Genomic DNA, 13744 nt, shown 5'->3' on the forward strand with positions numbered 1-13744 from the left:
ATGGGTTATGGCAGTGTGCGGTGTGGTTGAGATTGCACACAAAAATGATTCTAATGATTGAAGTGGGTCAAGGGTGTCAGGTAGGGTCAGATATGGTCCTTGACTTGTCTTTCTCAAAGCATCATGATGTTAATTAAGATGCTGAAAATAACGGGGGGCTTCTTCTATAGCTCAGGTCTGGCTTTCTTGGGAACAGGAAAATAGTACAAAGCATGTAAACAATGTTCTTACTGGTATAGACTATTGCAAAATCATGTCTATATGAATGCAGCTGCCAGCTGGTTCATGCTCTAAAGCCTTTAGATGCATTTGGGCCTGCAGCCTTGTTTTATTATGGGTTAACAGTTTAAATGTCTTACTCATTCGGCTGCAGTGACCCTCTTTGTCAGAGAGACCTGCATGTTTCCGTTGCATCAGTGGCACTGTATGAGGTCCGTAGGTCAATTCGGGCTTTGTCTTTATTTATGCCTACAAGAATCCTGGTCTGTGACTGGGCTGGACATCTACCATAACCATTAGTCCGTGATTGACTGTAGACCCTGCCACATGAGTCAGGGTTATCATACACTCTCATGGATTGCTAACTCTGGAAATTCCTTTGGTCTGTACAGAGTTCAGTAAATCAGCTCTTTGCCCCTTACTTGTGGAATAATCTCCAAGCTTCTCTAAACATGGATGTTTTGGTGTCTCTAGGTTAATTCAGACTGCTGAATGAGGCCTGTTACAACTTACTTACAAAACCTTTAAAGGTGTTTGTGAAACCATTCAGTCATGGATGTATGTAAACATATTTAATACATATTGCTTGTTACAGAAGACTACTGTTGTACATTGAATAGCCATTCATCACTGTTACACCTTCTTGATGTGATCGTTCAATATGTCTGGAAATGTTTATAATCCACATAGTGTGAACAGGTGTTTCCAATGTTTTATTACCCCCCTAAACCTGAATCTGAAATGACCTTTATGATCTTTCTTATCACTATTACTTTGGGGTTCTAATCCCCCTCTTTCAAAATCCCCAAGGTGAACAAATCTTTAACATTCATGATCCTTCACTATATTTATCCCTGAACCTCCCACAAGAACTACTGTCTATAGCTATTCTTAATGACCTTACTGCCAATATGAAAGGTTTATACACAGCTAAATACATTGTTGGAGACAGTTTTCATGTCTTTCGTTATGCAAACATTTGTTTATTAGATTATATTTCTCATTAAGAATAATGTTGTTTTAATTATATATGGCTCACGCTTTGCTTTGGTCATGTGTTCTCTTATGGGTCAATGATTTTAATTACAATATAGAAATGATGTTCTAGGCTCAATTACTTAAAAGTGCATGTGGTCCCACCCCTCCCATGTGTTCCCAGGTGCATATTTGGGAGCCCATATTCATTCAGGATGTAAGGCTTGCTAGTTATGGCAAATGTTAGGAAAACTTGGTTGTTGTAACAAAACAGCAACGTTTTATACTTTGACCACACCTTTTCACATACGTTTTATTTGGGTCTTTTTAATTTACTACGTTGATTGGCTCCAGCCCTTGGAGGCTCGGTGCATTTACAAAGAAGAAATAACACAATTCAACAATTGATGGATGGTGACAAAAATAATGACATTGCCAGTAGTCATGTTAAGGTTTTCAACGTTCTATTGGGGGAGTTTATGGATTTGCATGTGGCTGTGCATTATATGGTGCCTGCATAGGAAAGAGGATCTGATCAAGCCTATTGGTATTCTTGATCAATTCTTGAGCCAAAAAGACACACAACTGTTATGGGGTTAATTCCACATCTGCTTGCATTGCTTGGTAGTGGTATGAGACAACATAAATAATACAATTTCAGTAAAGTAAAAATCAATGATATTATCCTAAATTGAGAGATGAATAAAGAATGTGTTATAACATTAACATCATCAAAAATCTTTCAGAATGTACCTGTCTTCAGTATAGAATGACATGTATACAGATTATATTACAACTCTTTGTGTTTTGTCTTAATGACTGTTCTTTAGTAAATAGGAAACTCAACAGTGTGTTAGTCGGAGAAACATTAACTAGATAGTTGTTTTATGTTTGTGAAACCTTGAAATGAACACAATGAGAAGTGATTTTGTAACAACAGTTTTGAATGGGTAATTGTATCACATATATATCATTGTATGTTTTAATTAGCGCTCATATAAACTTTTTTCATCACTGCCTTGTAAACCCATTCTTGTAAGTTGGAGCTACTGTACATGATTGTCTGGGGCTGCTGTACAGATTTGAGCACTTGCCAAGATGTTGACATTTCTGGGTATGTCTCACCTGTAACATAATAATAATAAATATTATGATGATAATAATAATATTGTTAAATTATTTTTTATAATATCACTAATCTGTCAATCAATCATATGTATTTCTTAAAAGCCCTTTTTTGCATCAGCAGTAGTCACAAAGCATTTTAGAGATACCCAGTCTAAAAATCTAAGACCCGTCAATGCATATGTCAAAGCACAGCATCTAGGAAACACTCCCTAGACGTCATAAACCTAGGATAAAAACTAGAGAGGAACTGTACATGTTCCTCTTATTGTTATTCAAGACGTTCCAACGATCGTAGATGACCATAAGGGTCATATAATAACCAGGGAGCCTATAGAGGGGGCAAAAGTTCAACACTCAGGAGTCAACGTCATCTCTTTTTTTCATAGCCTGAGAGAGAACGAGAGAGAGAGAGAACGAGAGAGAGAGAGAAAGAGAGAGAGAGAGAGAAAGAGGCTCTATTACATAAAGTTATCACAGATGCACACGATGTAACACATTATATCAATAATTCCCTAAAAGTTGGATGTCATTGTCTTTCATAACTGTTGCAATACAAAACATTGAAACCTTGTTAAATATGTGTAACTTTGGTATACATTGAGTGAAATGTTATACATTGAGCGAGAGAGCGAGAGAGTGTAATATTACACAATTAAATAATAGATCATCACTCACACACACAGACTTGACTTCATCGTTGTTCAGAGTGTATTATCATAGTTTCTAATTATCGTTTTTAATCATAGTTTGAACATAGGTTCTAATCATAGTTTCTAATCATACTTTCTAGTCTGAGAGGTTTTGATATACAGTGGGGCAAAAAAGCATTTAGTCAGCCATTTAAAAAGATGAGAGAGACCTGTAATTTTCATCATAGGTACACTTCAACTATGACAGACAAAATGAGAAAAAAAATCCAGAAAATCACATTGTAGGATTTTTAATGAATTTATCAGCAAATTACGGTGGAAAATAAGTATTTGGTCAATAACAAAAGTTTCTCAATACTTTGTTATATACCCTTTGTTGGCAATGACAAAGGTCAAACGTTTTCTGTAAATCTTCACAAGGTTTTCACACACTGTTGCTGGTATTTTGGCCCATTCCTCCATGCAGATCTCCTCTAGAGCAGTGATGTTTTGGGGCTGTTGCTGGGAAACACGGACTTTCAACTCCCTCCAAAGATTTTCTATGGGGTTGAGATCTGGAGACTGGCTAGGCCACTCCAGGACATTGAAATGCTTCTTACGAAGCCACTCCTTCATTGCCCGGGCGGTGTGTTTGGGGTCATTGTCATGCTGAAAGACCCAGCCACGTTTCATCTTCAATGCCCTTGCTGATGGAAAGAGGTTTTCACTCAAAATCTCACGATACATGGCCCCACTTATTCTTTCCTTTACACAGATCAGTCGTCCTGGTCCCTTTGCAGAAAAACAGCCCCAAAGCATGATGTTTCCACCCCCATGCTTCACAGTAGGTATGGTGTTCTTTGGATGCAACTCAGCATTCTTTGTTATATTTTGGTTTCATCTGACCATATGACATTCTCCCAATCTTCTTCTGGATCATCCAAATGCTCTCTAGCAAACTTCAGACGGACCTGGACATGTACTAGCTTAAGCAGGGGGACACGTCTGGCACTGCAGGATTTGTGTTACTGATTGTAGGCTTTGTTACTTTGGTCCCAGCTCTCTACAGGTCATTCACTAGGTCCCCCCGTGTGGTTCTGGGATTTTTGCTCACCGTTCTTGTGATCATTTTGACCCCACGGGGTGAGATCTTGCGTGGAGCCCCAGATCGAGAGAGATTATCAATGGTCTTGTATGTCTTCCATTTCCTAATAATTGCTCCCACAGTTGATTTCTTCAAACCAAGCTGCTTACCTATTGCAGGTTCAGTCTTCCCAGCCTGGTGCAGGTCTACAATTTTGTTTCTGGTGTCCTTTGACAGCTCTTTGGTCTTGGCCATAGTGGAGTTTGGAGTGTGACTATTTGAGGTTGTGGACAGGTGTCTTTTATACTGATAACAAGTTCAAACAGGTGCCATTAATACAGGTAATGAGTGGAGGACAGAGGAGCCTCTTAAAGAAGAAGTTACAGGTCTGTGAGAGCCAGATATCTTGCTTGTTTGTAGGTGACCAAATACTTATTTCCCACCATAATTTGCAAATAAATTCATAAAAAATCCTACAATGTGATCTTCTGGATTTTTTCCCCTCATTTTGTCTTTCATAGTTGAAGTGTATCTATGATGAAAATTACAGGCCTCTCTCATCCTTTTAAGTGGGAGAAGTTGCACAATTGGTTGCCGACTAAATGCTTTTTTGCCCCACTGTAACAAGAGGGTCAAATAGAAACTAAGAGGGCAGAAGCTATTGTTTACAAACAGTATGAATAAAAACAATGGCTACTGCTCAATGGCTAAATAGCCTTAATTTAAAGAAAATAAATATATGTCAATGAAAACAATTTAGACAAATCATTCTTAAATAATATATATCTATATACATACATCACATTGAATATTCAACTCACCTTCAAAAAGCTCCATGAGGAAGGGAGGATTCCCAGATGATCTTTTAGCTGTTCTGTTTTCCTGCTGTTCTGGGCTGTTGGCTGTTGTTGAGGGAAGGGGCATTTGAGTGAGCTGGGGCCTTTTATGGGGAGCCTGTCTGCTTTTACATGTTGAGTGAGTGAAAGAGGGCCTACCTGTAAGATATTTTGTGCTACAAACATACTTCTTTTTGAAGAGGTTTTTTGAACATTCAAAAATGAATTTCTACACTAAAGAATGTGAATTTGGTCATAAAAATTCTAGTTGACAATTTATATGCATGAAAATAAAGATGCTTATAATGTGACATTTTGGAGACATTTCTGGACACTTATAGGGGCCTCCTATGCCTTGTTATGGATATATGTCTGTAAAGATAGGTTGGTATAAGAGAAATGCTCCATTTTTGGGTCCTTGTTGACAAGATGTTGGGGAATCACTGGAGGGGAATATTGCCCAACAGTGCATCTCAGTGTACATCTCAAACACAATAGGCGTTTTGTGTCAGTGTCAGTGTCAGTGTGTTGGCAGCAGCCACTCAATGTTAGTGGTGGCTGTTTAACAGTCTGATGGCCTTGAGATAGAAGCTGTTTTTCAGTCTCTCGGTCCCAGCTTTGATGCACCTGTACTGACCTCGCCTTCTGGATGATAGCGGGGTGAACAGGCAGTGGCTCGGGTGGTTGATGTCCTTGATGATCTTTATGGCCTTCCTGTGACATCGGGTGGTGTAGGTGTCCTGGAGGGCAGGTAGTTTGCCCCCGGTGATGCGTTGTGCAGACCTCACTACCCTCTGGAGAGCCTTACGGTTGTGGGCGGAGCAGTTGCTGTATCAAGCCTACCACTGTTGTGTCGTCCCCAAACTTGATGATTGAGTTGGAGGCGTGCGTGGCCACGCAGTCGTGGGTGAACAGGAAGTACAGGAGAGGGCTCAGAACGCACCCTTGTGGGGCCCCAGTGTTTAGGATCAGCGGGGCGGAGATGTTGTTGCCTACCCTCACCCCCTGGGGGTGGCCCGTCAGGATGTCCAGTACCCAGTTGCACATGGCGGGGTCGAGACCCAGGCTCTCGAGCTTGATGACGAGTTTGGAGGGTACTATGGTGGGTACTATGGTGTTTAGATACTGTAGCTATGCATATATCTCCAGCCCTTTCAAACTTAACATCTGCCAAATAGTGGTTTCCCTTTTCCGTCTGATGTTTCCACTTGGCACTCCATCCCTACTAATTATCATTGATTCCAAGTCTTAGCCTTGAAAATTCCCATCCACTTTTTAAGGAATTTATTTGGATCAACCGTTCAACTTGTCTTTCTCTTTGGAGTATGTTGTTTTCTTCTCCTGTTTCTTTCAGCACAGCAGGCAGACAATCTGTTCTTTTTTCTGGTCTTTTATATTCGCCCCAAGTGCTCCAATCCTTCTTTACTTTATTGTATGGCCCTTAATGTCTAGAAATCTACACTCACTCTCTGCTTCCACTGCTGTACGCTGGCCAACAGTGACTGGATCTTTCATGTACAATTGAAGTCAGAGGTTTACGTACACTTAGGAGTCATTAAAACTCATTTTTCAACCACCAGTCATTAAAACATATTTTTCAACCACCACAAATTTAGGACATCTACTTTGTGCCATAAGTCATTTTTCCAACAATTGTTTACAGACAGATTATTTAACTTATAATTCACTGTATCACAATTCCAGTGGGTCAGAAGTTTACATACACTAAGTTGACTGTGCCTTTAAACAGCTTGGAAAATTCCAGAAAATGATGTCATGGCATTAGAAGCTTCTGATGGGCTAATTGACATAATTGAATTCAATTGGAGGTGTACCTGTGGATGTATTTCAAGGCCTACCTTCAAACTCAGTGCCTCTTTGCTTTACATCATGGGAAAATCAAAATAAATCAGCCAAGACCTCAGAAAAAACATTGTAGACCTCCAGAAGTCTAGTTCATCCTTGGGAGCAATTTCCAAACACCTGAAGGTACCGCGTTCATCTGTACAAACAATTGTACGCAAGAATAAATACCATGGGACCACACAGCCGTCATACTGCTCAGGAAGGAGACGCGTTCTGTCTCCTAGAGATGAACGTGCTTTGGTGCGAAAAGTGAAAATAAATCCCAGAACAACAGCAAAGTTGTGAAGATGCTGGAGGAAACAGCTACCAAAGTATCTATATCCACAGTAAAACGAGTCCTATATCAACATAACCTGAAAGGCCGTTCAGCAAGGAATAAGCCACTGCACCAAAACCGCCATAAAAAAACAGACTACGGTTTGCAACTGCACATGGTGACAAAGATCGTACTTTTTGGAGAAATGTCCTCTGGTCTGATGAAACAAAAATATAACTGTTTGGCCATAATGTCCATCGTCATGTTTAGAGGAAAAAGAGGGAGGCTTGCAAGCCGGAGAACACCATTCCAACCATGAAGCACGGGGGTGGCAGCATCATGTTGTGGGGGTGCTTTGCTGCAGGAGGGACTGATGCACTTCACAAAATAGATGGCATCATGAAGACGGAAGATTATGTGGATATATTGAAGCAACATCTCAAGACATCAGTCAGGAAGTTAAAGCTTTGTCGCAAATGGGTCTTCCAAATGGACAATGACCCCAAGCATACTTCCAAAGTTGTGGCAAAATAGCTTAAGGACAACAAAGTCAAGGTATTGGAGTGGCCATCACAAAGCCCTGACCTCAATCCTATAGAACATTTGTGGGCAGAACTGAAAAAGCATGTGCGAGCAAGGAGGCCTACAAACCTGACTCAGTTACACCAGCTCTGTCAGAAGGAATGGGCCAAAATTCACCCAACTTATTGTGGGAAGCTTGTGGAAGGCTACCCTAAACATTTGACCCAAGTTGAACAATTTAAAGGCAATGCTACCAAATACTAATTGAGTGTATGTAAACTTCTGACCCACTGGGAATCAGATGAAAGAAATAAAAGCTGAAATAAATCATTTTCTCTACTATTATTCTGACATTTCACATTCTTAAAATAAAGTGGTGATCCTAACTGATCTAAACAGGGATTTTTCACTAGGATTAAATGTCAGGAATTATGGAAAACTGAGTTGAAATGTATTTGGCTAAGGTGTATGTAAACTTCCGACTTCAACTGTATGTAACGTAATCAGATCTGGGTTCAAATACTACAGTGGCAAGAAAAAGTATGTGAACCTGTGTAATTACCTGGATTTCTGCATAAATTAGTCATAAAATGTTATCTGATCTTCATCTTAGTCACAACAATAAACAAACAGGGTGTGCTTAAACTAATAACACACTAATTGTATTTTTTCTTGTCTATATTAAATACATAATTTAAACATTCACAGTGTAGGTTGGAAAAAGTATGGGAACCCCTAGGCTATTGACTTTTCCAAAAGCTAATTGGAGTCAGAAGACAAACTGAAGTTGATTTGTTTGTAAGGAACACATAACACTATGTGTGGAGAAAAAAAAGCACAGCACACCAACATCAAAACCCCATCCCGACTGTAAAGTATGGTGGAGGGAGCATCATGGTTTGGGGCTGCTTTGCTGCCTCAGGGCCTGGACAACTTGCTATCATTGATGGAAAAATTAATTCCCAAGTTTATCAAGACATTTTGCAGGAGAATAAAGGCTATCTGTCTGCCAATTGAAGCTCAACAGAGGTTGGGCGACGCAACAGGACAGTGACCCAAAACACAAGTAAATCAACAACAGAATGGCTTGAACAGAAGAAAATACGCCTTCTGGAGTGGCCCAGTCAGAGTCCTGACCTTCTGGAGTGGCCCGGTCAGAGTCCTGACCTTCTGGAGTGGCCCGGTCAGAGTCCTGACCTTCTGGAGTGGCCCGGTCAGAGTCCTGACCTTCTGGAGTGGCCCGGTCAGAGTCCTGACCTTCTGGAGTGGCCCGGTCAGAGTCCTGACCTTCTGGAGTGGCCCGGTCAGAGTCCTGACCTTCTGGAGTGGCCCGGTCAGAGTCCTGACCTTCTGGAGTTGCCCAGTCAGAGTCCTGACCTTCTGGAGTGGCCCAGTCAGAGTCCTGACCTTCTGGAGTGGCCCAGTCAGAGTCCTGACCTCAACCTGATTGCGATGCTGTGGCATGACCTCGAGAGCGGTTCACACCAGACATTCTAAGAATATTGCTGAACTGAAACATTTTTGTAAAGATGAATAGTCCAAAATTCCTCCTGACCGCTGTGCAGGTCTACAGAAAACATTTGGTTGAGGTTATTGCTGCCAAAGGAGGGTCAACCAGTTATTAAATCCAACATTTCACATACTTTCCCCACCCTATACTGTGAATGTTAACACAGTGAGTTCAATAAAGACATGAAAACGCATAATTGTTTGTGTTATTTGTTTAAACAGACTGTGTTTGTCTGTTGTTGTGACTTAGATGAAGATCAGATCAAATTGTATGACCAATTTATGCAGAAATCCAGGTAATTCCAAACGCTTCACACACTTTTTCTTGCCACTGTATTTAAAATATTTCAATTAATTGCTCATATATTCAAAGTATTCTGATATTTTATTTGAAAAGATAAGTAGTTTAATGTTTTATATATATATTTGGAAATATACTTTAAAGGATTTGAAAAACTCAAATACACTCATGAATTTACATAAGAATGTGAAAATACTGTCAAATAATACAATTTGGCAGACTATTTGGTTTTTACAAATAACCATTCAAATACAGAAATAAAAGTTGTTTTGGGCTGCGTATTTAAAAAAGTTTTTTATATACCAGACAATCAAATATCCTGTACATGTATTTGAACAGAGGTCTGCACTTAAAATTTTGTGCAACATTTGCATGAAAATACACAAATGTATTGTAATATTTTGCATCGTATTGTTTCTTCGTGATTGGATTTGGAATCTTCAACGGTTATTTTTTCAGAAGACAGATTTCAATTCTTCTTTCTCTGTTAGACCCTCCATGCCCTGCCAGTCTTCTGAGGTCAGTCAGTTGTGATTGTAAACATCAGATCAGCGCCAACGCTGACAAACTAGGCTAAAATCTCAGTGGTGAGTAGCCACTGAGCTGTGGTCAACTCGCAGATGGCAGACTTTCCCTCACATAAAGATACACCATGCCCACCAGAGCGCACACACACAGCCTACACAAGATTCAGGCAGAAAACAATACGGACTCCAAAACAGACACAATAACTGTCACAAAGCTAATTATTTACATTCATTTATTTGTTTATTTTACAACTCAGTTTTAGGAACAGGTTCTCCTGCCTGCTTCACCTCCTAAAATGATAGAAAAAGTTTTTGAGAAGCAGTATACATACATTAAATGGAGGCCACTCAGTATAATTCATTGCTGCTTTCTACATATTATCAAAGCCACTGAAACGTATACTGCACCATAGATATGGGTTCAAATAATATTTGTTTTCTTTCAAATACGTATTTACCTGCTCTTAATTGAGGTTGCCTGGAACAATGGAACCAATAGAACAGTCCAAGAAGTGCAAACCCTGTCCATCTGGCACTCCAGGTAGGCTCAATCAACCCTCAAAGGCATTTGAAAGAGAACCAATACTATTTTGTTATTTGTTTTGACCTCTGACCTTGAGATTGCCTAGTATGAGTGACTGGCAGAACTTCCGCACACGTTCGGTGGTGATCTCTCCCTCGGGCATGAGCCACTTCATATCTGAGTCGCGGTCGTAAATGCCCACGCGAGGAAGGTCACGAGACGTCAGGCCAAAGTAGCCCAGAGATTTCTCATTGGACTTCACCCCATGTACCAGCACAAACAGGAACTGTGACAAAAAAAAATCATGGTAATATTCAGTAGAGCACACTGTAGCAAATACGTTTGGCAACAGAAACTAAAACTAAAATCTGTGATTTTATTGAACGAGACCAATATCAAAAGTAGTGCACTATATATAATATACAGTACATAATATACAGGACTCAAAACATCTGACTCCATTGATCCAATTTGCAAATTAAATTCAAGATTCAATTAAATAGTTGAATCAAAAGAACCAATTCCAAATAGGGGATTAGGGACATTATCTCAAGATTTGAATCAAATGGCCGATATAACAGAGGTTTTGTTAAGTCGCTCTTTTCAGGTCCAGTTGCTGCTTGCCTGCTCTCACCTTCCCAACAAATTCTGGGGCCAGAGCTCCTAGTCGGTCCTTGAGCACTTCATAGTCACTACTCCCCCTGTTGATGAAGAGCAGGAGGTGCCCCTTCACCTCAGACTGGAACAGACCCACTGCTGTCTGAGAGGAGAGGAGAGAGACATTAACTGTCTGTAGGTGTAGTCTGGTTATATGACTGAACATGACAGGCTAATAATACAAAGATGTGCTGGCAAGATGTAATCATAACAAGGCTGGTATAACTGTTAATAGGTGCTGTTGTATAGAGTAGTGTGTAAGGTGTAGATGAACAGTGCTGTGGTCAGTGACTACCACTTGGTTGTACTCGGTGATGTAGCGCAGCTCGTTCATGGTGATAAAGCGAGCAAGGCCGTCCGCCTCCACTTTCTTGGTCTCAGAGAGCTGAAGGTTGTCTTGGTGGTTATCTGCCTGAACACACACACACATAAATCAACATTTTCAGTTGATATTTTCTTGTAAATTTGTTGTCAAAGTAGTTGTAATGAGAGTCAAGCAGGTGATTTCTGATGGACAAAGTGAAAGGTGTAGTGTAGTAGTTTACTTTTCTGAAGATGGAGATCGTGTCAGACGCGATGCCGAGTTTGGCCCATGCCTCCTTATCGCTGCACAGAGCCACAGGGATATGCTTCACAGTCTTAGCTGCCTCCACAAACTCCTTGTAGCCAAAAGTCTCATCTGAGGGAGTCTGAGAAAGAGAGGGAAAGAGATTGCGAGAGAGAGAAGGGGGGGCAGTGAGAGGGGGCAGGCAGAGAGGGAGAGAGAATGTTAGTCTGATAACATTCACTACAGTGATATACTATAGAAGTCTGTTTTTGAGATTCAAATTGCCAATTAGCCCATTGAAATAATATTTTGGTCCCCAGTAGGTACATGGCAGTACACCATATATTTTCTCTCTCTCTCTCTCTCTCTCTCTCTCTCTCTCTCTCTCTCTCTCTCTCTCTCTCTCTCTCTCTCTCTCTCTCTCTCTCTCTCTCTCTCTCTCTCTCTCTCTCTCTCTCTCCTTCACCCACGCTCTGTTTACACTTGTTTACAGCGACCTCCTCTGTGCCAATTCCTCAGATGCTTCCTCGTTTCCTTGTCCTGCGGCCTGCCATCGTCCCCCGCACACTGAGTTTAGCCAAAGGGCTCGGGCCGCCACTTGACACTCTGGGACGGCCGCCTACTATCCTCAAGGCAACGCAAGCTAGTCACTTCCTGTGCCAAGTGTGTGGCCAGCCACAGGCTGACAGCAGCTGGGACTGTAGCTACGAACAGTCAACAGGAATGTATGTTTTGTTTTTTTCTCGTCTCAAATCTGAGTTATGGTTTAATTTGACCTCTGTTATATCTGGCTGGCCGCGTCCGGCCGCACGTTAGTGGTGTAGCATCTAGCCAACGATGATAAAAATCTACTGTGGTTTTGTACCATCGTGATGTGTCAACCTTACTCAGGCCTACAGTAGGTTACTGTACATGTTACATTTCCCTCCCTCCCCTCCCATCCTGCCCTTCCCACACTTGTTTCCTGTCTGACCTCAAAGAACCCGATGACGACCACCTCGGAGGCTTCGATGAAGGCCTCGGCTGCAGTGACATCATTCAGGGATGGGAGGGCGCTGTCTGTAGGGAGAGAGAGAGAGGTGGGGGGGGGCTTGATGGAATTCGTTGGACAAGCCCTAACCCAACTACCTACACTAGTTCCATCTCTTTAGAAACACGAGGAGGAAAAATGCATCAATCTGTGGAATGGCTCTCAGAAAGCCAGTCATAGGCTCAATCCCAATGTCAATTTCAGCATACATTTAGAATGAAGCAATGTATTGGGCATATATATTCTAAGGGGTATACTGGTGTGCATATTAGAACATAGAGGTCAAAAAGATGGAAGAGAACATCACACCATTCAGGAAGGAAACAGGAAATAAAGACTAAAAAGACTAGGAAGTCTAGGAAATCTAAAAACATGTACATGACCAAAGGCAAAAAGATTCTTACCTTCAGCTATGACTGAGGCGGCCAGGAGGGAGAGAATCAGAGAGAGCAGTGGTGCCATAACTTTATCGGCAGGCTGTAGACAACGAAGGGCCTCAGAGAAGTTTGTCTGTTTTTGATTCTATGCAGGGCGGTTGAGTTTTAGGCTGGAGTCTGTGTCCGTCTGTCCATGTGTGTCGTGTCCCTCCTTCTGTCCCTCTGTACCTCAGGGTACAGAGAATATCATGCCACATGGCCGTTTCCTCGTGCTGCTGATTGGTGCCTGTATGAGAAGCTGACAGGTGTTATTGATAGGTTAAGTTCAGCGAGTGTTGGACTACGTGTCACCGTGTCAGTTCATGAGTGTGGCTGGGTGGGTGGGTGGGCATACACACGCGTGTGACTAAGAATGTACCTCCTAACCTGAGGATACACATGCAAAATGTTTGTTTTTTTACTTCAGAATGTCAATATGAAAAAATCCCAAGCAGTCAAATCTGTCACATATTTTCAGCCTATACAGACTCCTCACTCAACAAGGATGTATATCTCTAGTATAATCCAGATTGTTCGGTACATAAATATCTGTAGTATCTAAATGTTCTAGTCAACTTGAAGTGGGCATATATTTTCTTTATCCCTTTTTCCCTACTCATTCTGTAATGTCCTGCTGTTCACCTAAAAGACAGCATTATTTTTCTGACAGAGCAATGCCACTTTATAGGAATTCGATTTGTATGCATGCGTGCACGACG

General features: G+C 41.2%; 1 protein-coding gene across 1 annotated transcript; it reads right to left on the bottom strand.

Moving 5' to 3' along the window:
* Positions 1 to 10068: 10068 nt before the first annotated feature.
* On the bottom strand, positions 10069 to 13225 carry LOC112216633 (endoplasmic reticulum resident protein 27-like). Its single transcript, XM_042310963.1, has 7 exons — positions 13014 to 13225; positions 12553 to 12638; positions 11578 to 11721; positions 11328 to 11444; positions 11010 to 11135; positions 10467 to 10661; positions 10069 to 10143 (listed from the first exon to the last, which is right to left on the bottom strand). Exons 1-7 carry the CDS (start codon positions 13069 to 13071, stop codon positions 10099 to 10101), a joined length of 771 nt encoding a protein of 256 aa, XP_042166897.1. The 5' UTR covers positions 13072 to 13225; the 3' UTR covers positions 10069 to 10098.
* Between the last annotated feature and the right edge of the window lie 519 nt (positions 13226 to 13744).

This window comes from Oncorhynchus tshawytscha, linkage group LG32 (genome assembly GCF_018296145.1).
Source record: "Oncorhynchus tshawytscha isolate Ot180627B linkage group LG32, Otsh_v2.0, whole genome shotgun sequence".
Taxonomy (NCBI): domain Eukaryota; kingdom Metazoa; phylum Chordata; class Actinopteri; order Salmoniformes; family Salmonidae; genus Oncorhynchus; species Oncorhynchus tshawytscha.